General features: G+C 38.5%; 1 protein-coding gene across 1 annotated transcript in view; it reads right to left on the reverse strand.

Annotated features, from left to right (window-relative positions):
* ANAPC5 (anaphase promoting complex subunit 5) overlaps window positions 1-26,510 on the reverse strand; it is a 1,323,163-nt gene that overhangs the window by 945,075 nt on the left and 351,578 nt on the right. The window contains exons 8-9 of the mRNA XM_044069767.1: window positions 24,146-24,219; window positions 23,624-23,799 (exon numbers count right to left, since the gene is read on the reverse strand). Coding sequence (XP_043925702.1) covers window positions 23,624-23,799; window positions 24,146-24,219 — 250 coding nt within the window. The remainder of the gene's footprint in view (window positions 1-23,623; window positions 23,800-24,145; window positions 24,220-26,510) is intronic.

The following is a 26,510-nucleotide window of genomic DNA, read 5'->3' on the forward strand; positions in this document are numbered from 1 at the left end:
AATATTCCAATGCTTGGATACAACATTCCTCATACGGTTAATGTTATGTTCAAATGTGGTGATGAACCGGATAGGGTCATCCTGTTTAGCATGAATCTTATCAGAATACTGGAGAAGGGAGGTTCTGGTGGAATTGAGAGCAACATGTTGAGCACCCCGGATGTCAAGCTCCCAGTAGCCCCTGGCTCTAAATCCGTTAGCTAAATCTTGTTGAGATGCATCATAGTCATTATTTGAGGAACAGATTCTGCGAATCCTGAGAAACTGAAACTTGGGTATGTTTTGAATGATGTGGTTGGGATACATACTAGTTGCATGTAATAGACTGTTATACTGAGGTTATTTACGTAAAGTATCATCAGAATTCCTGGTTATAGTTACATCCAGGAAATTGATCTCATTTTTATCATAAGTGGATGAAAACTCAATACCCCATTTGTTACGATTAAGATATTGAACAAATTCTGCTAAATATTGTTCATCAGAACGCCAAACCAACCAACAATCATCCAAATATTGACGCCATATGTCCAGTTCGTCCAGATACAAATTATGTGAGGTGTCATAAATAAGTTGTTCGTCAATATATCCCATAAATAGATCTGCATGTATGGGGGCAAAAGATGCCCCCATTGCAGTACCCTTGAACTGCCAATAACATTTTCCCTGAAACTAGAAAACATTTTTGTTGAGAACATGTTCAGCCATGCAGACCAAGAGTGTGTTGAAACCTACCAGATATAATTGTGATTTGTCTATCCAATAAGGGCTTCCAATCCAGCCCAATGTGGAATGTTTTTATATAGAGCCTTGACATCCAGGGTACAAAGTAGCCAGTCTGGTTCCAGTTGGTTGTCAGCAATGATTTGCAAAAATTGTGTGGTATCCTGTATTCTGGCATGAATCAAGCCCAATAATGGTTTGAGATATAAAGTAAGAAACTCGGACAATGGTTCTGTTAGGGATCCCATGCCAGATACAATTGGTCTTCCAGGGGGTTTTACTGAGACATTTGTGTATCTTGGGTAACAAATATAATGTTTGTTTCTGTGGATCCTGCACTGTAAGATGTGCCTTCACTGTATCAGATATGATACCCCCAGAGAGAGCTAAATCCAGAAAGTTGTCAATTTCTTGCTTGAAATTAGGGGTGGGGTCAATGGGCATCTTCATGTAATGGGAAGGGTTGGAAAGTTGTCCATTTCCCTCCCCCAGATAATAATCCATATCCATGATGACTACCGCTCCACCCTTGTCGGCCTGTGTAATGACAATATTTGTGTTGTCCCCAAGTTGCTGCAATGCTAGTTGTTCAGTATTGGTTAAATTGTGTTTCAAGGGTGAAAACTGATCCAACTTGAAATGTATGTCTCTAAGTACTGCTTAGACTAATGAATAATGTAATCCACAGAAGATTGTAGACGCCCAACAGCATTAAAGTCAAAGTAATATGGTAAAGGTTTGTTGGTTTGAAAAAGCTGATTAGCGAAAGCGCTTACCAGTCTGTACTACAAATAAAGACGCTGTTTATTTTAGAACTTTACGTGGTTTTGCCTACAAATTCTTTTGGATTATTCTACATTCGCCGCTGGGAACAGCAATTGTTACTGGCAAAGGATTTAAAAGGTCTGAACAGACGGCTTATATTGACATTTTTTGTCAACCTTTCTGCTTTGGTTTGACTCCACAACAGCTATTTTTACTTTGCCATATTTCTAAGTACTGCTTGTTGACAGACTGATAAATTTCGATTCATAGGTGGTACAAAATTAGATTTGCGAAATTTAAATCCGTTGGATCTTTGAGAGTCAGTTTTAGACCCAAAACATAACTTGAGGTTAATCCTGCGACAAAAATCATTAATGTCATTCACTAAGTCAGACTCATCAACAAAAAACCGTGGGACAAAATTCAAACCTTTATTTAAAAGTTTCTTTTGATCTTCTGTTAAAGTAGTTTGAGAGATATTCAATATATTGCCATCTATTGTCTCATAAGTGTTTGAATGAGGCCCTCGATTGTATCTATTTTTGTATTTCCTATTTTTTCTTCCACCCCTCCCCCTGGTATGTTTAAAGGATGGACCTGGCTCTTAGCTTTTTTGGGGACCGGGGATTCTTCAGTGTTAATCCCTTCAGTGTCTGTGGTGGAGGAATCATCAGCTGATGTACTGCTGTATGTATGAGACCCTTTCAATATAGGTCTGGGTCTTTTTTGAAATTCCTACCAGGATTCTGTCTGGTATCTATGAATCTAACATTTTTGGTGGTATCAAAGGGTCGTCCCCTCTGATAGTCAGTTAAATCCATATTAAATTTCTTTATTTTTTTATCCTTTGCCTGGTTTTCAAAAACTAGCAATTCTTTTGACAACTTAAGACATATAGACAATTGTGAATGTCCCTCATAGATTTTAACTTCACTACACAGATCACCAACCTCTAATATTTGTTTCAATGGTTCGTTCATAATACGAACTCAATATCCGAACAAAGTTCATGGATGCCTGTTGTTGGGCTAGATACCACTCATTGGACAGGGTCTCAACAATTTTGCTTACAAGTGGTTGGGTTTTAATTCTCAAACCCCTAGGGGTTATTTACTTGTTCAAATAAGCTTTAAAAAGCCTCAAATGCCAAATATTGGATCTCAAATTTTTCATGCTTTTGCCAAGTTTCTGAAATGCACTGTTACAGCCGTCAATTGGATCTATAAGTTGTGGAGCACCATTTTCATCTGGTATACCAAAGACACCAATATCATTTTTATCGGCACAAAGCCCTTGAAATATTTTTTCAAGATCCATGACAATAAGCTGTAAGTTGATGAGTTTGAACCGACCAATCAAAAGTAGTATTATAAATGATCAGAAGAACTGGTCAACAATTTCTATGTATTCAATTTGGGAAAACAACCTGCTTATCAGAGGGGTGATCCCTATTGTCCACCAAAAAGTAGTAACAATATCCGATTCTCAATGCTCATAAGAAATTAACTATATTGGGGAAGTTAACTACAGTTAGAATCCTGATAGGAAACAAAATCAATGTACTTGTATATTATGCTGTAAATTATTAATATAGTAACCCATAAGGCTACAAAATAGGGCCTTATATGTATTGGAGCCCCCTGAAAATGTGGTAGTCAATAATGTATTTAAAACAATAGTCCAATTATAGTAACTTGGGCCTGTAAACATGAATCAAACTAATTGAATGTTACAGTATAACAATAACCATATCACCATTGTATGTTCAACCTATAAAAGTTGTATGCAGAACAAATAGAAATTGAAATGAATAGATCTCAGAACAACCATCAAGATTCAATATAGGTTCAAAACCTGTTTGGCTAGCCCACCAATTAGTTGGTCCCAGCTTGACAGAAAGGTATATTCTAATAATGAACACATAAAACTTAAAACTATACAACGTTAAAGTTTGTATATGTTAAATCCCCTTAAGATATGTAAAATGCATTTATATCGTTCCATATTAATACATAGCACGTTATTAAAGGGATAATTTGTAACTGTGATGATTGTAACATTCCAAATTAGTCGGATAACTGACAGTCATGCTATGAAGAAACAAAGAAAAAGATATCCATGCTTTCTTTAAAGACAATTCTGTGATGATATTGAACCCAGTTCCATACAACAGTATCCCTGACTTCAAACATAAATCACACTTCTTATACTAGGCATATGCAATTCAGTTAGAAACAATATTGTGATATGTTAAGTCCCTGTAAAATATATAGATGCATTTATATCATTCCACAAATAAGAAAAAATTGTGATAATGAGCATTATAATATGCCACAAGAAAAAACCAAAAAGGGTTATAAATGCTTCTTTAGATACATTCTTTGATATTGTAACACCCAGTTCCATGCAACAATGTCCCTGGAGTCTAACAAACAGCAAGTGTAATACAGTTTTGTGTGTAGATCAGCAAAAGAAATGTCCAAATTTAGTAATGAAATGGAACTGTTTTTTTTTTGGTGAGAACGGACTGTTGGAAACTCTTTTTATATGGTGTAACCACACTTGTATGCTTCAATAACATCCACACCATTTCAGGAATGGAAGGGGACATCATGTTGAAATGCTGACACAGAATTTAGTTTTCAAAGCATTCGGGATTATAATAAACTTATCTTGAAGTCTTCTTGCTAGCTTTTTATACATTTATGTGACTATATTGACCAAATATATATCTGTTGGCCAAGCCAACAACATAATCCATTTCTGTACTACCCAACTAAGGAACTACAAACTTTCTTATAGCAGCATTCGAGCTAGTTGGTTTGGATGCATATATCTGGATCTGAATTTATTTTTGACATTTTTTCACTAGTTCATTGTCTTTAAAGAAAGCATAGATATTTTTTTCTTTGTTTCTTCATAGGATGACTGTCAGTTATCTCACTAATTTGGAATGTTACAATCATCACAGTTACAAATTATCCCTTTAATAACATGCTACATATTAATGTGGAACAATATAAATACATTTTACATATCTTAAGGGGATTTAACATATACAAACTTTAACATTGTATAGTTTTAAGTTGTATGTGTTCATTATTAGAATATACCTTTTTGTCAAGATGGGACCAACTAATTGGTGGACTAGCCAAACAGGTTTTGAACCTATATTGAATCTTGATGGCTGTTCTGAGATCTATTCATTTCAATTTGTTCTGCATACAACTTTTATAGGTTGAACATACAATGGTGATATGGTTATTGTTACACTGTAACATTCAATTAGTTTGATTCATGTTTACAGGCCCAAGTTACTATAATTGGATTATTGTTTTAAATACATTATTGACTACCACATTTTCAGGGGGCTCCAAATACATACAAGGCCCTATTTTGTAGCCTTTTGGGTTACTATATTAATAATTTACAGCATTATATACAACTACATTGATTTTGTTTCCTATCAGGATTCTAACTGTAGTTAAGTTCCCCAATATAGTTAATTTCTTATGAACATTGAGAATCGGATATTGTTACTACTTTTTGGTGGTCATAGGGATCACCCCTCTGATAAGCAGGTTGTTTTCCCAAATTGAATACAAAGAAATTGTTGACCAGTTCTTCTGACAACTTATACTACTACTTTTGATTGGTCTGTTCAAACCCACCAACTTACAGCTTATTGTCATGGATCTTGAAAAAAATACTTCAAGGGCATTGTACCGATAACAATGATATTGGTGTCTTTGGTATACCAGATGAGAATGGTACTCCACAACTTATAGATCCAGTTGACGGTTGTAAGTGCTTTTCAGAAACTTGGCAAAAGCATGAAAAATTTGAGATCCAATATTTGGCATTTGAAGCTTTTTAAAGCTTATTTGAACAAGGAAATAACCCCTAGGGGTTTGAGAATTAAAACCCAACCACTTGTAAGCAAAATTGATGAAACCCTGTCCAATGAATGGTATCTAGCCCAACAACAGGCATCCATAAACTTTGTTCGGATATTGAGTTTGCATTATGAATGAACCATTGATACAAATATTAAAGAGTTTGGTGACCTGTGTAGTGAAGTTAAAATCTATGAGGGACATTCACAATTTTCTATGTCTTAACAAGTTGTCAAAAGAATTGCTAGTTTTTGAAAAACAGACAAAGGATAAAAAAATAAAGAAATTTAATACGGATTTAACTGACTATCAGAGGGGACGACCCTTTGATACCACCAAAAATGTTAGATTCATAGATACCAGACAGAATCCTGGTAGGAATTTCAAAAAAAGACCCAGACCTATATTGAAAGGGTCTCATACATACAGCAGTACATCAGCTGATGATTCCTCCACTACAGACACTGAAGGGATTAACACTGAAGAATACCCGGTCCCCAAAAAAGCTAAGAGCCAGGTCCACCCTTTAAACATACCAGGGGAGGGGTGGCAGAAAACATAGGAAATACAAAAATAGATACAATCGAGGGCCTCATTCAAACACTTATGAGACAATAGATGGCAATATATTGAATATCTCTCAAACTACTTTAACTGAAGATCAAAATGAACTTAAATAAAGGTTTGAATTTTGTCCCACGGTTTTTTGTTGATGAGTCTGACTTAGTGAATGACATTAATGATTTTTGTCGCAGGATTAACCTCAAGTTATTTTTTGGGTCTAAAACTGACTCTCAAAGATCCAACGGATTTAAATTTCACAAATCTAATTTTGTATCATGTAGCAGCCTTTCAACAAGCACAGACATACATTTAAGTTGGATCAATTTTCACCCTTGAAACAATTTAACCAATACTGAACAACTAGCATTGCAGCAGACAACACAAATATTGTCATTACACAGGCCGACAAGGATGGAGCGATAGTCATCATGGATACGGATTATTATCTGGGGGAGGGAAATGGACAACTTTCCAACCCTTCCCATTACAAGAAGATGCCCATTGACCCCACCCCTAATTTCAAGCAAGAAATTGACAACTTTCTGGATTTAGCTGTCTCTGAGGGTATCATATCTGATACAGTGAAGGCACATCTTACAGTGCAGGATCCAAGATACACAAATGTCTCAATAAACCCCCTGGAAGACCAAATGCATCTGGCATGGGATCCCTAACAGAACCATTATCAGAGTTCCTTACTTTATATCTCAATCCATTATTGGGCTTGATTCGTGCCAGAATACAGGATACCACACAATATTTGCAAATAATTGCTGACAACCAACTGGAATCAGACTGGCTACTTTGTACCCTGGATGTCAAGGCTCTATATACAAACATTCCACATTGGGCTGGATTGGAACCCCTTAAATTTTGGTTAGACAAATCACAATTATATCCGGTAGGTTTCAACACACTCTTGGCTGCATGGCTGAACATTGTTCTCAACAAAAATGTTTTCTATTTTCAGGGAGAATGTTATTGGCTGCTCAAGGGTACTGCAATGGGGGCATCTTTTGCCCCCATATATACAGACCTATTTATGGGATATGTTGAGGAACAACTTATTTATGACACCTTACATAATTTGCATCTTGATGAACTGGACATATGGCGTCGATATTTGGATGATTGTTGGTTGATTTGGCGTTCTGATGAACAATATTTAGCAGAATTTGTTCAATATCTTAATCATAACAAATGGGGTATTGAGTTTTCATCCACTTATGATAAAAATGAGAAATTTCCTGGATGTAACTATAACTAGGAATTCTGATGACACTTTACGTAGTAAAACATTTCAAAAATACCCTCAGTATAACAATCTATTACATGCAACTAGTATGCATCCCAACCACATCATCCGAAACATGCCCAAGTCTCAGTTTCTCAGGATTCGCAGAATCTGTTCCTCAGATAATGACTATGATGCATCTCAACAAGATTTAGCTAACAGATTTAGAGCTAGGGGCTACTACCGGGAGCTTGACATCCAGGGTGCTCAACAAGTTGCTCTTAATTCCACCAGAACCTTCCTTCTCCAATATTCTGATAAGATTCACACTGAACAGGATGAACCTATCCAGTTCATCACCACATTTGGACTTAACATTAACCTTATGAGGAATGTTGTAACCAAGCATTGGAATATTCTCACTGCCAATGAGGAGATCATACCGTGGATTGGTGATGTATGCAGGCACGGATATAGAAGGGGTAGGACATTGGGATCATTTTTTTCACATTACAAAAGGGTCAGTTCGGCCAGAGCCATACACCACCAATTAACCATGACAGGTGACAAACTATGGGGTACATACCATTGTGGTCATTGTTCATCATGTCCTTTCATTTTCAGATCAAAACCTTTTACCAGCAAAAATACCAACAGAATTTTTTATATCAAATTCTTTGGCAATTGTAACAGTGATTGGGTGGTATACCTTGCTACATGCATGATCCTAACTGGTCTGGGGGGGGACCTGCTGGATAACTTTTTTCTAGCATCTTTTTTCTTCTGTTGTTGCACACTCCATCTGACTGGGTGAAATACTGTGAATCCTCTTTTTCTGCAGAGGGAAAAGAAAGGGAATGGTATAACCTCTGGTGACTATCCTGTATTGCATGTGATGGCTTGCCAGAGTTGAGAGTGTAGATATAACAGCTCCACGGCTCTGACTGACACCATTTATTTGCCTGTGTCATCCCTTCCTGCAGAACATTTGTATCAGTGGGGGGATTCAGTGACAGCTCCTAATGTGCAATCATCTGGAAATTTAGTCAGCCAGAGGTCACTAACACTGATTTCAGAGAAGTAAATGCTAAAAAAGGAGCAGTCCCAGGACCGATCCCTGAGGGACTCTGCTTGTGACTGTCCTCTTTACAGAGGTGAAGTCCCCAATTCTAACTTCCTGTGTCCTGTCTGAGCTAGCAGGCTATCCACTGGGTGACATTAAAGTTTGTACCTAACCTCTTGGGTATGTCAACAATACCAGAGTGGGACACTGTGTCAAATGCTTTGGCCAGGTCAAGGCAAGGTAGGCAGTGAACCATTTTGCCCTTATCCATTGTTTTGGTGGCCTTTTCAAAGAAGTCCACCAGGCTGAGAAAACAGGATATGCTCTTGATGAAACCAAATTGGGTTTGGCCTAGTGTCTGGAGGTTGCTTATGTCATTATTGATCATTTCCACGGCTCTGCATGTGAGACTAGCGAGACTTATGGGTCTGTAGTTTATAGGGTCTGTAGATGACCAACCTTTGTGCAGAGGGATGACTGTTGCTCTTCTCCATTCATGAGGCAGCAATTCCAGAGCACCAGATAGGTCATGTTTCAGACTCTTTAGAAGGCAACCTGGGATACCGTCTAGGCCCACTGATGCAGTGTTCACAGTCTTACACAGAGCTTAAAGACACTTTCCATAGTGATAGCAGGGGGGGATTATATTTGATGGTATTTTCTGAAGGAAGGTGGGTGGGGGTAAGGGTAAAGTAGGAGCTGAATTTGTCAGCCAGTAGGTTTGTTATATCTTTTGTCTCAGTATAAGTGGATCCATTTACAAATGAGCTCTGCACACAATTGTGTATTGCCTTTGATGTTGCAGACATAGCTAAAGAATGCCTTGTGGTTGTCCTTGGCCTGGAAGGACAAATGTACCTCAAATTTGGCTTTGGTAGACTTTATTTGTCCTCAAGTTGTTTGCTTAGTTTGATGAGAGTGCTTTTATCCTGCTGGGTTCTGCACCTCCTAATTTCTGGCATTACTTTCTTCCTTCTGTTATACAGACTATTAATGTTGCGATTCCACCAGGGTGGCTTGTATTTTGTGTTAGTTCTGTACTTCTTTCTGGTGGGTACACAGCTGCCTCTATGCAGCCATTAACATGCTTGTATACGGTTTCTTTGGCCAGCTCTGCATAGGCAGCAGTGTTCTCAGGGTTTATGAAGGCTTGAAATTTTGCCAGGTTATCATTTAGTAGGAAGTTTGTCTTAGAGTAGTTTCTAAATACTTCAAGATTAGCTGGGTTTCCAGGTTTTATTTTTTTTTTTTTACTTCAGAGGAGACCATTCGGTGGTCTAACTTTCCCATGAAGACATTACAATAGGGAGTGTGCAGCACTCATATTAGTGAGGATCCGATCCAGTATGTTTGTACCCCTGGTTGGTGTATTGGCAAACTAATCCATGGAGTTTGTATTACAAAATCAAGGAATCTCTGTGCCTGTATGTTTGGTGTCGTGTACGATTCCAAGTTAATAGGGGATAATAAAAGTTGCCCATGAATATGGTATTGCATTGGAAGATGAGGGTTTTCAAATACTTTAAATGCATGACATGGGTTTCATGGGTCATGGAAGGGAACCCATAGCTTGCAAGGAAGTGGTATTTCATTTTGCCTCTGGTGACTGGAACAAGGAGAAACTCAAGTGCATAGCTCTGTTTAACCAGTCTTGACGTATATTTACTTTTGATGCAAATAGAGACACCTTCACCTTTAGTCCCTGTCTGTGTAGTAGCTTGAATAAATATGTGGAAGGCATTATAACCTTAAACAGTCTGAGTACTCTCCACAGCTGTAAACCATATCGCAGCAACCCCCACAGACATCAGCATTCTCTAAGGTGAAGGCAGCATTCTAGGGAGTGCAGTTTTTTGTTTAGACACCTACCACTAAATAGTAACACCTTTAGATTTTCATAGTTTTGATTTGCTGTGTTGGAAGTACTTTCAGTTTGGCATTGCCTAAAAAAGGCACTATAAGGGAGGACAATGTTTTACCTAGCATTAAAAAGCCTAGAGAGGAGAGGTGTGCAGACCATCCCTAGCAAAACAATGTGGTCAGTTGATCATCTCCTCCCATGCTGACAAATATTGCACCCCCTTGGAATGACACCAGAAACTAAGCCAATTATTAAAGTCAATCATCTTTTGTTCATATCGTGGCATCATCCTCTGAGAAGGTAAAATGTTGCTCAATGCTAGGCTCATACTAGCCTGGGACACGTATTCCGAGAGCTCCACAAGGTCTCTCTTCATATATATTCTATGGAGGAACGTCTCAGTTCATTTCCACCTACATGGACTATGACAGAGTCATACTGGTACTTGTGGTCCAATGACCAGAGAGCATGCAAAATGTGCCTGATCCTGGCCCCTGATAAGCAACTGAACGTGACTCTCCTAACTCAGCCTGGCAAGAGGGGCAACAATGTATCTTACAATGGAATCTCCAATGACCAGAATGTTGCATTTTTTGGTGGATTGCCTTATGGGCTTAGAAGTAGAGGCTTCATAAATTTTGGCTGTATATGTTGCTGTGGGTGTTGTTCTGAAAGAGTGCATTTGGGCTGCTGAGGATGTTTCTTATGTGTACTTTTGTATGGAAGATCTTTGGAATTTAGGAAGGTTACATTTACGTGCTTCAGCATATGTGGGACTATGTCTGCTTTGAATTGTGTGTGATGGGTGCAGAGTATCTACTACTGATAACCTTATTGACATTAGGAGTGTTTTTGTGAGAGCTTTGCCTCTAGTGACATTGTGCAAATACATTTCTCACATACCTTATCATTTTGAAAAGTGGTTGTCAGCAAATATGAGGGAATTTCTACATTGCCTCAAGATGCCCATATCCACCAAGATGGTAAAGGAGATGTTGGGAAAGTCCATATCCAAGGCAGTAGACTCTCTTTTATTGATTAGACAGTTGGAGTGAGAATATAAAGTAATGTCAGTAGTATCCCGTTTGCAACTCTGGGGACAGTGTCTGCTGCAACAAACTAGACACCCTGTGTGCAACTAGGTACTGGTGAAATTTCAATGGTGCTTTTACAGGAAAAATGTTACTCAGAGTCTGTGTCTATACAGGGCACTGCCAAACACTTGAGGATAAACACTAAGTAGACCCTGGTGATTTATGGATGAAGTGTTTATAACAGATATTCTGAAGCTAGATGCAAATCAAGGAGTACTTGCATGCACACACACACACACACACACACGTGATGCATGAGCTAAATTGTATGCATCTGAGAGGAACAAGATTAATGCTGCTACTAGAGTATATTACTTGTGCACTAATTCATTCAATCACAATCTGACATCTGAGGTGCACACTGTACGTGTGTGTGTGGGATGTCGGAGGAAAAAAATGAAATATTACTAAGGCCGTAATTTATGTATTCACTGTATCTGATCACAGATAGACATATGAGATGCATTTAGCTTGCAAGTGCATCAATGATATGGTTGCAGTTGGTAGGAACATCTGTGTTTACATAAGCGCATTATGAGAGGATTGTAATGTGTTGCACTGTACCTCTAACAGCAACAAACTGAAATATTACTGTAACTAAGAAAACTGCAAAGTGCTGTCCAAGTTTAGGTGGTGCATCCTGCTGATGCCAACCCTTTGTGAAAGTCAGAAATAACTAGACTGCAACATTGTGGGGGAGGATAAGATGTCTTATGGATAGGGATGTGTAAAGAGACATAAAATGATTAAAAGAGAATATGAATGGACAGAAAAGAAAGCAAGAAAAGGAGAAAAAAATAAATGTGAGGGCCAACAAATCTTAAGATTGGGGACTGCAATGTAAATGGCTAAAGGTATAGAGTGAAGACAGCAAGAGTACTAGGATTTAAGAGAAGAGGGGACACTAATATCAACTTTGCAGGAAACTCAACTGAACAGGGATGGAATACAGAAGATTAAAGAAAGAGGGAGCTGCTGCCTCATGGGGCAACAAGAAACAACAGAAGTGTAGTAATGTTAATGCACAGAGCATTCAAACGTTGAGAGTTATAAACAAAATAAAGGGCAACAAAGGAAGTTATGCAGGGATTAAAGGGCAGCTGGAAGTAATAAAAATGACATTTCTGCCAATGCACATATCCCCATATGCACAGATAAGGGAACTGAGGAGTATACTGGCACTGATCAAACTTTTAGGAGGGAATGACAAACTGCATAGGAGACTGGAACATCGCTATATACAGAGCAGGCAGAAAGGGAACGGAGAGCTAAGAAGGTGATGAAAGAGGGAAAAGTGTGGAGAGCTAAGAAGGTGATGAAAGAGGGAAAAGTGTTTAGAGACTTATTTTAATCAGTAGGATGGGTAGATGTAAGACAGGTAAGGGGAGAGAGAGAAATGGGGGCAAGATACACATACCATTCAACCAGGTATGAAACATAGCTGAGAAGAGAGAAAAGCTACAGTTTAAAGTCAACATATGCAATGGGTGAAGGAGCTAAACATAGAACTTTTAACTTATTCAGATCACGCTATGACTGGTATAAGGCTGGAGGGGCAGGAAGGAAAAAGAGTTAAAAAAAGACACTGAAGTGTGCCAGCAAGTATGTTAGAAAATAACAGGGAGACAAAGGCATTAGAATGAATATTAGAACAAGCACTGAGAATGTATACAGAGGGAACACCTGAAGAATGGGGTAAAATTAAAGATGACATCAAGAAGTTCATTCAACAGCAATAGAAGGAAAGTGGAAATGAAAGACTGGCAGAGACAGAAGGCCTAAAGGGAGAATTAATAGTGTTATAAAACAGAAGAATAAGGAATCTGGAAAGGAGAGAGAGAGAGGGAACTCGAAGGGTAACAAGAGGTTTGGAGGACAAGAGAATATGGAATAGAAAGATCGTAGCAAAAAAATCTATTTTATAAAACCAAGCCAAAGACCACTGAAGTTCTAGCATTCAGGCTGCAACCATTAAGAGGTGGAACGGGTGATCTAAGAGTTATGGGGATAAGATTTTAGGAGAAAGATGGAGCTTTTAGAAATACTGAAACTATTCTGGACATTCTACCAGGAGTTGTATAAAGCAGAACAAAAGTAGGAATCAGGAATAGTGGAGGCATGGGGAAGTAGGGTTGGCCAATGCTCCCAAAAATGAATGAGCAAGAGGCCACGATACTGATGATGGAAATAAAGGAAGATATGGCATAGATTTGAGGTAAGATGGGAGAAGGGAAGTCTCTGGGAAGTAATTGTCTCCTTATAGAGTTCTGGGGAATAAAAAGCAGGGAAATAATCAAGAGATGGATGCAGCTATTTAATACAATACAAAAAGGAAGAGATATCAGAATCCTCTAAAGAAGCTGTGATACTGGCAATATTCAAAAAGGAATGAATCTCCTAGACCTGGCAGCATATAGGCCAATATCTATCTTAAATCAAGACTGTAAGTGTTTAATGTTGATACATGCTGAAAGATTGGAGAAAGTTGTGGTAGGATTAATGAATGAGGATCAGACAGGTTTTATACCAGGAAGAGTACTGCTAACCTAATATGACACAATATTAATCCAAGCTGCCAAATTTACAGATACAGAAAGTACAATTGTGTAAAATCTTACAATAACAGTAGATGTCCTTCTCTTAACTATTGCAATATTCTTCACCTAAGGGATCTCCTGACAAGGATAGCCCAACATCTGGCCAGAATACCAAAGTCTTTAATTCTTATAGGTGCTGTATGTCACAAACATGCTTCCCGAGCAAGGTGTGGGGCATAAAGGTTACACACACACACACACACACACACACACACACACACACACACACACACAGACATACATACACACATACACACATGAAAAAGCCCTAGGAGGAACAAAACACCCTCAGGAACAAAGGAGAACATGTGAATCCAGAGGGGGAAAAAGGGAAGAGGGGCACCTTGGCCAGGAGGGTGACAGAAATACAGGGCAAGAGCTATGAGCTAGGTCAGAGAGGGTAGAAGGGAGGGACTAGATAATGCAACAGTGGAGAGAAGGACATTATGTTAAGATTTTACATGGCTGTACTATGACATTCCATAGTACTGTTGTATTCTTCACCTAACGAAAAGCAAAAAGGCTTAAGAGGAAGCCTGGGGGGAGGAGGAGGGTACAGAAGAGCCCACTACAAACCCATGCAGTACAGGCCTGGCCCCTGAAATAACATCCAACTTGTATTTTTTTTTCCTTCTTCAAACACCCTTATTGAATTATCACTTGTGACAGTCAAATTTACATTCATATGAAAGTAATCAAACTATATTAACATAAACATACTTCACATATATTGCTATACATCATTTAACCTAAGCAGTATCACATAAATTATTCAATTCCTGCCTTTTTTAAAACAAGAAACATCTTTATAAAACCATCACTCACTACACAGGCAATTATACATTTATATAAATGAAAACAAACCACACAGACACAATCCTAGTTGCAAGCATTTTACATCACAAACCATACTGACACACTCCCACTTGCAAACATTATACATCACTTATAATCTAACCAATCTTTCTCACTCAAACATTACACAGCTCATTCAAGTCCTGCCGCCTTTTAAACCTCATTCCTTCCCTGTATGTATTGTTCCCACAATTCCCATTTTTTTCCTATGTAGTTTGCTCCAACCCTTTTCTAAAGATCTCAATTCCAGTTGTTTTATCTCTGTTACTATATTCACTACTTTCAGTATAGTTGGTTTAGATTCTGATTTCCATTTTCTAGTAATTGCTTTTTTGGCAGCTACCATTATTAGACACAGCAAGATCTTACCATGTCTAGGCAATTCTGATTCTGTATCATAGCTCAGAAAAATCATCTCCCTCGTCATTCCAATCTGCCCACCCAGCATTTCCAACATTGCATCCCACAGGGAATCCTTAAAAAATTAGCAACTCGCCACACTCAGAAAATATGTTCCCAATAACCTCTTTCTTCGCTGTCACCTCCAACATTTGCTGTCTGCTGAGGAAAAATTATTTGGAGTCTACTTGGGGTATAAAATATCTATGTAAACATTTCCAGGCAAAAATCCTAAATCTACATTTTGTTGCATATTTCAGAGACATACATATGTCCTCCCTTGGTTTCTTTATGAAATGCTTAGCAATCTCTCTTCCCAATATTATCTAAACTCTTCTCATTGATTCTTATAGTTATCATGCAATATTTTATATGCTCTACTAATTACTCCTTTTTTAATGGCAGCTTCTTTTCTAGATGCTATTAAAAACTCTACCAGTGCTGGCCTTTCATTTAGAACTTCCCTATTTCTTTCTCTTTGCTATACTCTGATATCAATCCCCGATAGGGAAGGCACTCTCTAACCTGCAGTCCAAATAAATTCTTGGAATCTTCCCATTCTAGCGTCTTTCCCTCTAGTTATTTGCTCCCAATACCTTGGTTCTTTTGCCAGTTTTCTCCAAAAAATTCCAGCCCCCTCTTGCCTAGTCTGCATCTCCAATTGCAGTAATCCTTCTCTGCATAATCTCCTTTCTCCGTTCCAATGTTGGTTTAGTTCTTAGAGTACTTTTTGCTACTTTATGGATATAATATTCTGTATGATTATTGTTATTCTCCTTAAAGGCCTGCATCTCAAATCCCAGTCGCCCCTTGTTTCTTGAGCTTCCCCATTTCACCATCCCTTTCCACTTAGCACAAGCAGAGAACTATAATCCTATAAATAGGAGTCTTAACTGTGTAGCTCTGAAATACCCCTTCAAAATGGGTAATCCCAATCCGCCTTATTCTACTGGAAGAATCAGCTTATCCCACTTGACTCTTGCCATCTTCCCTTCTCAGATAGTCATTTATCTGTTTAATTGCTCCCCACAACGTCTCCTCTGGTTGCTAAAAACATCCCTGACCTGTGTATAAGACTAAAAGGAGTAGAACATTTTAACTGCTTGTATCTTACTATCCAAATCCATATAACAAAGTTGCCATTTTCTCAGTTTTTGATTTATCTTTTTAGCCTTTTCCCACATATCCTTAGCTGGCACACTAGAATCATTTTAATCCATACTCCTAAATACTTCATTTTATCATATCCCATAAAAGTGGGTATTCCTGAACCAGTTCATGTGTGGGTACATAATTTACTTGTAACGTTGAATGAAAGTATGAACACAGGACCAAGTATCAGCCTCAGGAATGGAACTGGTATCCAAACCCTTGGAAAAAAGCACCAGAGGAAGCAAATGCCCTAGTAGAATGTGCCTTTACAGTCGAGGAAAGACATTTGTCATGAGGACAAAATAATGAATACGGCCTTAGATATTCAGGAGGAGATGTTTTGCTTAGAAACAAGCAAACAAAGTCCTGGGATGAAAGACAACAAAAAACTGCTCAGGTTTGTGATTAATTTTAGTTAATTATCTGGGCTGTCTGTGTAAATCCAAGGTGCGAAGAACCTTCTCACTGGCAGGCTACAGAGAGCGAAGGGTGAAGAATAGACCGATTATGAGGCAACTCATTGATCACCTTACCCAGAAAAAGGATTAGTATGAAGAGACACCCTGTCACTATGAAAAAACTAAAAAGGTGGCATAGCCATAAGAGACTGAAGTTCAGACACTCTCTTGGCAGAAGTATGAGCAAAGGAAGAACAGTCTTCCAAGTACAATGTTGTAAGAAAGCTTTAGAAGCAGCTCAAATGGAGCCTGGGTTAATTTTTCCAGTAAAAACTGATGTCCCAAGAAGGTGAAATAGGATTTCTGGGAGGCCTGATATGAAGGGCGACTGCTTGACCTCAAACCTAGAGGCCAAGGGCATACAAGCTGAAATTGTTGACAGGTGAGCTTTAACTGAAGACTATTTCAACCCAGCATGGAGCAGATCACACAAATAGAGAACCAGAGGAATGTTTACAGACAGGGCATCCTGATGGCAAGAGAGGGTCTAGAAAGAAAATTTTTCATTTGGACAAGATTTTCTGGTAGTGGGTTTCCTGGCCTCCTACAAAACTCGGAACACATCTTCAGAAATGATTTGCCTAAAAGGGATCAAAACCTATCACCCACAGTGGTAGTTGAGTGGACAGGTGAGGATGGACAAGAAATCCTTTCGCCTTGTGTGGGAAGATCCACCTGGTGAGGCAACTTACGGCCCCTGGCCAAGTGAGAAAGAAGGGTAAGCTCATGCTGTCTGGGCCAAAAGGGAATCACCAGCAAGATTGTGGGTACATCCTCACCGATCTTGTTCAGAACTAATGGTAATACAGAAAGGGGAGGAAGGACATCCACTTTCCAAGCCATAAGACTTGGGACTCTGGAACAGAATAGAGGAAGTTGCCTGTTCAGAGGGGAGGCAAAAAGATATACTTGAGGAATATTAAACTGATGGACATGCCCAGGAACACATCTCTGTGAAGCATCTATTCATGAGTCCATGTTCTGGACCTGCTCAGACAGTATGCTATGAGATTGTGCTCTGAGGGAATATAAACCACCTGAAGAGTCGCCTGATACTAGATAGCTAGATCCCAGACCTGAAGAGCTAGTCTGCAAAAGAGATGGGACCTCATGTCCACCTGCTTTTTGACATACCACATCACTGTGGCATTGTCTGTGAAGACCGAGAAGCCCAGGATGAAAAAGGGAATGAAAGGCTTGCAGAGCCAAAATCAGACCATGCATCTTTTTTATGCTGATATGGTCTGACCTCCGATAAGGAGGCCATAGATCCTGGAGCTTTACTGGGCCACAAGAATCTCCCCATCCCCGATGTTTGAAGCATCCGTGAAGAACTCCTTAGAGGGAATTGGAGCCTGAAAAGGAAGCCCCATATTGAGAGAGATTTGTTGAACCCACCACTGAAGCTTGAGCTTGAAACAAGGAAGAAATGGAACCGGGATCTCCAGGAATTGCAATGTTGGAGCCACACTGATATGAGGTACCACCTTAACTTTTCTCAATGGAACCTGGCGAAAAGGAACATGGGAATGGAAGAGGCCATAAATCCCAGATCACTGAGAAACTCCCTGGAAGTGCCCAAGGACAGAGAAATAAGAGAGACTGGAAAAAGGCAACCAGGGACAGAACTTTGGGAGCAGGGAGAGGTGCCAGCAAGGGAAAAGACTGAAGTCTGCAACAGAGGATATATGATGCTGGGAAGGTATCCGGATTGATTTCTGGGCATTTATTGTGAATACCAGACTGTGTAAAAGACAAACAGCAAACTAGAGATCCTGCAGCAGACTGCTAGAAGGAGCTTGAATGAGCAGATTCTCTAGTTAGGGAAAAGCTTTATGCCCCGAAGACTGCAAAAAGCAAGGAGTGAGGCATTTGGTGAATACCCTTGAGCTATTAGAGAGTCCAAATAGTACAGCAGAGAGCTAAAAATTCAAGGAAGAAACAGAGAATTGTAAAAATTTCCTGAACTAAATGGGAATAGGGATGTGAAGGTATGTATCCTTGAGACCTACAGAAACCAAGAAGGTTTGGAGAAGAACAGGAAACAAGATCTGAAGGGACAACATCTGAAAAAAAGGAATCTTGAGAAAGGTGTTGAGCAGAGAAAGATCCAGAATTGGTCTCCACATACCCTCCTTCCAATGAGCCAAACAGATTCTGGAGTAAAACCCTTTCCCCACCTCGGTAGGTGGAATGAGTGGAATAGTGCCCTGATCCAAAAGGGACTGCAAAACCTCAGGAAAATGAATAACCTGTTCTCAAGCAGGTTGAGGAATGCCTGAAAAGGGCAAAAGAGATTTCCAAACCATGAAATATCCAGGTCAGATGATCGACGCAACCCAAGAATCTGAGGTGGTTTGATGCCAATTTGGTAGACATAAGGAAATTCTGAGGGACAAAGGGACCTGACGGATAGGGAAGGGAAGGCCAAACATCAGACAGAACCAGGCTTATCCTGAAAAAAAGAAGGTTTCTGGGAGAAAGGAATCCAAGTAGACTTAGTAAGAACACAACTAGAACCAATCTTACTTTTAGGAGGGGGCAAATCTGTCTACAAACAAAAGCAAACTTGGCAAGATAGTTCCTGTGATACTTGGGAATAGGGGAAACAAAAATATTCTTCAGTTCCTGTAAGGCCTTACCCTTATCCTGGAAGAACTTGAACAAGTCAACAGCCATGGAAGAGGCATCAGCAGCATTATACCTGCATTTTACTGAGTGACAGGTAACTTGAGAAGCAGAGCCTAACAGATTAAAGGCAGAAGCCTTCCTTCCTCGGAATCAGGAAGGTCAGATACTACCTTGGAAACTTTCGAAAGGAGGGCCAAAACATACCTGTACATATGAGTCTGGCAGTTAATGGCCCTAAAGGACAAGTTGGAAGCAGTCTCAACATTCTTGTCCAACCTTTCCATAGCCCTACTATCCTTATCAAAACAAATTAAGCTTAGTAGATGGCAACAACTCAGAGGGCTTATTAGAAGAAACTGACACCACTGAAGGATCAGCAGAAGGGCGCTTATAAAATAAATTTAGTCTCCTCGGGTACCTTGTAAAACTCTCAGGTTTCTTGGACACAAGAGAGAAAAACAAGGACTACAAAAGCTACAGAAAAGTGTCCAAAAGGGAAGCCAGAACAGGAGAGACAGCTCATGGTTTGGAAGACTCCATCTGCAGGAGCTCACAGTACCTCTTTTGAATAACTGAGACCTGGGAACAGTCCCACTTAAAGTATTCCATCATGCAAGCAATAGTATATCCCCAAAGGACAACTCTTCCAAGGGGGAGTCTGGATTCAAAGATTCCTCTTCCTCCGAACTGTAATCGGGGGGGGGGGGACTGGGGCTTCTTCCTCAGAGTCCAAATCCTCATCTGATGCATCCAATTCACTAGGCCTGTTAAAAGGAGTGAAAGAGCAAAGGGAAGCAGGAACACAGACCTCTTGAAGAGGCTTTAAGGCCATCAAAGCATTAAACAAATCCTGTCATACATGCTAGGGATTCTTTACAACAGGGGAAAATATGCTTTGTCTGTAGGACGTTCACTCAAAAAACCCTCAGAGGGTCAGACCCCTGACACAACTCAAAGAAGCCAGGAATTTTCTCCTTCACTAAAATCTGAGGAATCCCCCTCAGTCCCTCAGACATTACTAGCAGAGGTTCCCACTCAATGGCAGGTGCAGACACTGGAAAAGCTTCTGAAGACAAGCGAGAATTCAGATTCATGCTGGCCTCCAACAGGGTAGTGGTAGAGGAATCTAAAACAACCAATGGAGTGTCTTCAGGGCTTTCACTAGCCACTAGAGAAACATCTAGGGAAGGCTGGAGAGCAGCCGGATCAGGCCTGGCATTTTTGGTCTTATTGGCAGATGACTAGTCCTCTGGACAGGGAAGATTCCACCACAGCACTCTCAGCCAACAGTTTATTTTGTTGGTTCTCAAGAAATATGGACAAGGAGAGGTGACTACATAGGCACAAATGCCTGGCAGATATAGCACTGTGTATGATCACAGGAAGTACTCAAAAAAGTCACTGGTCGTGAAGGTCTTTATGGAGAAGCGGATTCTCACACTGACATTTTCACTTTCTGGATGACATGAAGACAATACCAAACAATAGTGAAAGAAAAGAAGAAACTTCAATGGGGCACTTACCTGAAAAAACAAATCAGTAACCAGAACAGCAGAAAGGCGTTCAGAATGGCGGCAATGAATTTCTATGTGCGTGTCTCCTCACATCACCTTTATGCCTTTCACCTTGTGCGGGGAGTATACCTATGACATACAGCTCCTGTAAGAACTAGAGGCTTTTGTCCACTGGCCAGATGTTGGGTTATCCTTGACAGGAAATCCCTTAGGTGAAGTATACTGCCACAGTGATATGGTAGGACACCTAGCTTTCAATAGGGTAGAATGGAACTATCCGATAAAAACTATGGAAAAGATGGCGATGCCAGTGTTTTACACAGTTAGTAGAAAGAATATATGTGGGGGCTAGAGAAAAAAATCAAGATAAATGCCAGGTTATCAGAATGACTTGCCATAGAGAGAGGAACAAGACAAGGATGCCCCCATCCCCTTTACTGTTTTAGATCTAGAGCAATTTGCAGAAACAACTAGAGCTTCTACGATTAAAGGCGGTCGGCAGGCAGAAAAATTACAACAAAATAGCTCTATATGCAGATGAAGTGCAGATTACAATGAGTAACCCTAAACAGCATGCAGGGAAACTATCAGAAATGGCAAGAAGTCAGGATACTAGGTAAATCAAGGTTAGACAGAAGTAATAGATCAGAAAAAAAGACGAGAGTAGGGCATTTGCTATAAAGGATGATGGGGAAGAGATTTACTGAAGAATAAAGACAGGGAAGTCTATACAGAAAACAAAGGAGAACATGCAAGGGGATTTTGGGGAAAGTCAAGGAACAGCTGAGAAAATAGACCACCTTGCAATTAGAACTAGATCAAGAGATGCAGAGCCTGCAGGTATTTAAAAGACCCCATTTCATATATGCAGGACAGGCTTTTTGGGAAATCCCGGTTTCTTAATAAAAATAAAAAAAAATGTATAGGAAGTTCATATGGGCTGAGGAAAACCCTAAAGCAGCATGGAAAAATTGGCACTGCCTACAAAGAAAGGGGGATTAGGATGCCTGGACTTGAAGGAGAATATGCAAGCTTATCAGAAAATAAATATTTAAATATTGTCGAATAAAGTGTATGAAGTAGCATGGAAACAAAGGATAACACATAAGGAAAAGGAATTGCAAAATAGGAAGTATATTATGGAGATCATGCCTGAGACCTCAAAGAACAACCTAGTTCTCCCATAAACAAGACAGATGCGAAAGAAGTGAATGAAGATATGGAAAGAATGAGGGAGGGGAAAAAATGGATAGAATAATTTCCACAGGAACAAAAGAAGAGGTTGAAAGGAAAACAGTGTGGAGGTAGACAAAAACCTATATTGGGACTAAATACAAATAGGAGGAAGAATTAAAACAAGGTAGGAACTTCAATAGGAATAAGAGTTTGACAGGCATCTAGAATAGGAATATTAAAAGAGTGAAAAAGATGGCTACATATTGGAAACAAATGGGATAAACACAAACTCAGAACTGATGCAAGAAATAGAGGGGAAAAGAAGGGAGAAAAACAGGGGATAAGTGGGAAGACTTGGATCCAGAATAAAAATAAAGATATTCTAGAGGAAATGGTGATGAATTGGTTAGTTAGAACTAGGAGGAGAGAAAGGAAAATCAATAAGAAGAGATAAAGCTCTCTAGATATGGGACTAAATTCTGGAAATTCACAATTTTTGCATGGAAATACCTCCTTAACTACTTTAAGAAATGCAAGCATGTTATCAGCAGTGAACAGGGCAAACTGGAGATGTGAAAGAGCCAGGAAATATGGACACATTCTGGGAAGTTCTAGGAGAATACAAAAGAGAAGAAAAACAGTTGATAAAAGAGAAAAGGCCAGTAGTGATAGTACTACCAAACAAACTTTTTATTTTGCAGAGGGAATTCAAGAATAAGTAATGGAAAGAGTTGGAGTGACAGTAACACTGGGGAAACAAGATACAAGAGGGAAAAACAGAAAGGTCTAAAGGGAAGAACCTCTGGAAATTAATGAGGAAACTACTGGCAGATTAAAGGAAGGATGAACTGTCCAAAGGAAGAGAGAATTTTTGGAAAGGGTTAGAATGCTGGCTGCAGGAAGAAGATGATTAAAAGAAAAAAATGACGAGTGCTCAAACAAGGAATGGAAGAGTGAGACAAGGTAAATATTGTAAATACCAAGTAAAGGAACAAGTGCTTAAGAAACCAATAACCAAAGATGATAAAGCACAAAGGCTCCACCGGTTTCAATACTTGTCGGAATTTAATGAGGTAAAATAAACACAAAAATCCATAAATGTTAAAAACACAAATATGTTTTTGTCGCAAACTTCTTCAGATGAACGTACTACATCCACCAACACCATTTAAATAACAATTAATTAATTCCAACCAATGAGTGAATACCATGAATCATAAATACTAAATAAGGTTATAATCCACTTAAATATACACCAACATAAACTTCCCCTAACAATCCCAAAGGATGGTATAAAGTGCATGATATTGTTATATTAAAAATACATTTATAAAATTTATACATATATAAAAACTTTTCATACATATTTAATACAAATACTAGGAATTAACTTTAAAAATATTAATGAATAAATATCACCATCTAGTGGACAATCAAAATTAAAAACAGTTAGTTAAAAACCTGCTTCTTTCATTAGCCAAATATTCTTGTATTCATGCAATAAAACATAATTCATTTCAAAACCAATCTACAACTTAGCAGATCTAAGCTTTAATACAGGTATAACAGAAATCATGTCATTTAACCCAGGAATTTTACAAGCTTCCAGTATTATTTGCCAATTCTATCTCTGTATTCAACCCTTGTGTCCCATGGTCCACCACTAGGGTCAATAGCTACTGTATCCAAAGCAAGAAATCCAAATTCAGCTCCTGTACATACACAAGTATGTTTAAAAAGGGCATTATTTTCATGTTGCATTTTAATGTCATAGGGATGTTCGTACAACCTCTGTTTAAGTTTTCTCTCACTTTTCCCTATATAAAATGAATCACATGTTTTACATAAAGCCAAATAAATAATTCCTAAAAAATAAAAAATTATATGCATCTATATCTATCAAACCCTTCAATCTTAGGGTTATGAAACCTGATAATGGTGGTGGTGTTGTGTTAATGGATTACATCACCTACGAAGGGAAGGTGCAAGAACTTTTAAGCGACTCAAAAAGTATACTAGAGTATCAATAAATGAAGTAAATATTGCTTATAAGAAAATGTATGTGATTTTAAATGATTTGTTAATGGAGGATTTGATAGATATAGATACATATAATTTTTTTACACGTGGAAAAACCTAGGGTGTCAACAATATTTGGCATACCTAAGGTGCATAAAGACTTTAATAACCCTCCTTTGAGGCCTATAGTTTTGTCAGAAGGTTCTGTTACTGTACCACTGGAAAAATATGTAGACAAAAAGATTAAAAATTTAATTAAAGAAAATAAAAATATTTTAAATGACTCTTGGAATCTTTTAATGAGACTAGATAGTGCAAAATTTAGTGAAGATTTAAGTTTTGTAACCCTGGATGTGGTTGATCTTTTTACATGTATACCGCATGAAGTGGGGTTAAAATGGTTTGAGGAGATGTTAGTAGGTTACAAAGGGATTACCTTTAATGAATTTAGAACTACTCTTGTACTAATGGATACAATTTTGAAGAGCAATTTCATCTTTTTTGAAGGTGAATATTATAAACAAATGACTGGTGTAGCGATGGGTGCACATTGTGCCCTCACATATGCAAATTTAATTATGGCATACTGGGAGGACCACTTTGTGTTAAATTCTGATTTTCACCTTTAATTGGAAATAAATATCCAAGAAACTCCCATATTATTTCCAATAAAGGTTGTCGTCATTGTTGTTAAGCCGAAAGACACAACAACCTTTATTGGAAATATTATGGGAGATTTCTTGGATGATATTTGTATCCTATGGACCAGTACAGAGAATATGTTCAAATACTTTTTTGATTATATTAATGGAACAACCTCCTTTTTAAGTTTTACATATGAATTTAATAAAGACCATATTAATTATTTAGATGTTAATATACAAAAGGCTGGGGGAAATTTTACATCAAAAATTTATTGAAAGGAGACATTTTCTAATTCCTACTTGCACTACACCAGTTCCCATCCACCATATCAGAAGAGAGGGGTGGTAAAGGGTCAACTGGTGCGGGCAAATAGGATGACCTCTGAAGATGAGACATTTAATAAAGAATGTGGCTACATTATATAATTGTTTGCAGATAGGAGTTACCAAACGGATCTGTTGAAACAGATAAGTTTAGAGGTAATAGAGGGAAGAAAAACTAGGTTTGTCCCTAAAGAAAGAAAGATTTCATACATACATCAAATAATGTAGTAGAAGAAAATGCTAAAGACAGTTACAATTCAGGTATTACACTTACATATGATGGACTAGCTGATATTATTAGGAAACTTATTGAAAAAGAATGGTTGAATTTTGCTAAAATATCTGACTTGGACCATATTTTTGATAGAGAGTTAAAATATATGCATATCAGAAAGGTAAAAGCATTAAGAACCTTCTGGAAAAGGGCGCCCAAACAGGAAGAGCTGAAGGACACCCCAGGGGTAAGAAAGGTATGTTTAAATGTGGAAGTTGTAACTACTGTGCTCACTTGTTGACAGGCGATACATTATATTTAAAATCACACAACAGGAAGTTGTATTTGAACACCTATGTGAAATGTAAAACTAAAGGAATTATTTATTTGGTTTTATGTAAAACGTGATTCATTTTATATAGGGAGAAGTGAGAGAAAACCTAAGAGGTTGTACGAACATCTCTATGACATTAAAATGAAACATGAAAATAATGCCCTTTTTAAACATACTTGTGTATGTACAGGAGCTGAATTTGGATTTTTTTTGTTTTGGAGACAGTAGCTATTGACCCTAGGGGTGGACCAAGGGAAACAAGGGTTGAATACAGAGAACTGTTTGTGTCATTCGGCTTTTCCAGGTTAGGGGTCACCAAAGCAGAACTCCGGTCTGCTAATGATTGGCAGTTGATTTTTACGTACCGGCTTGCCAGGCCTGACGCACAACCTTCAATGAAGGCACGCCCATTCACGCATGTCTCCGCGCAGAAGACGCTCTAGCTGAGAATCGAACCGGACAGCGTCTTACTGTGAGGCAACAAGAATACAGAGAACTGTACTGGCAAATACTGGAAGCTTGTAAAATTACTGGGTTAAATGACATGATTTATATTATGCCTGTATTAAAGCTTAGATCTGCTAAGTTGTAGATTGGTTTTGAAATGAATTATGTTTTATTGCATAAATACAAGAATATTTATTTGGCTAATGAAAAACAGGTTTTTAACTGTTTCTAATTTTATGATTGTCCACTAGATGGTGTTATTTACTCATTTATTTATTCATTAATATTTTTAAAGTTAATTCCTAGTATTTGCATTAAATATGTATGAAAAGATTTTACATATGTATAAATTTTATTAATGTATTTTTAATATAACAATATCATGCACTTTATACCATCCTTTGAGAATGTTAGGGGAAGTTTATGCTGATCAATCTCCTCTCCAGTCCAGCTGGTGAATCTGGGAATATTGAGGCAATGTTACAACTGCCTCATGTACACAGCCCCCCCCCCCATGGTTACCAACTCTGCTTCTCCTCAACTTTT

Source organism: Protopterus annectens, chromosome 4.part0 (genome assembly GCF_019279795.1).
Source record: "Protopterus annectens isolate FY-2018-M chromosome 4.part0, PAN1.0, whole genome shotgun sequence".
Classification (NCBI taxonomy): Eukaryota; Metazoa; Chordata; order Ceratodontiformes; family Protopteridae; genus Protopterus; species Protopterus annectens.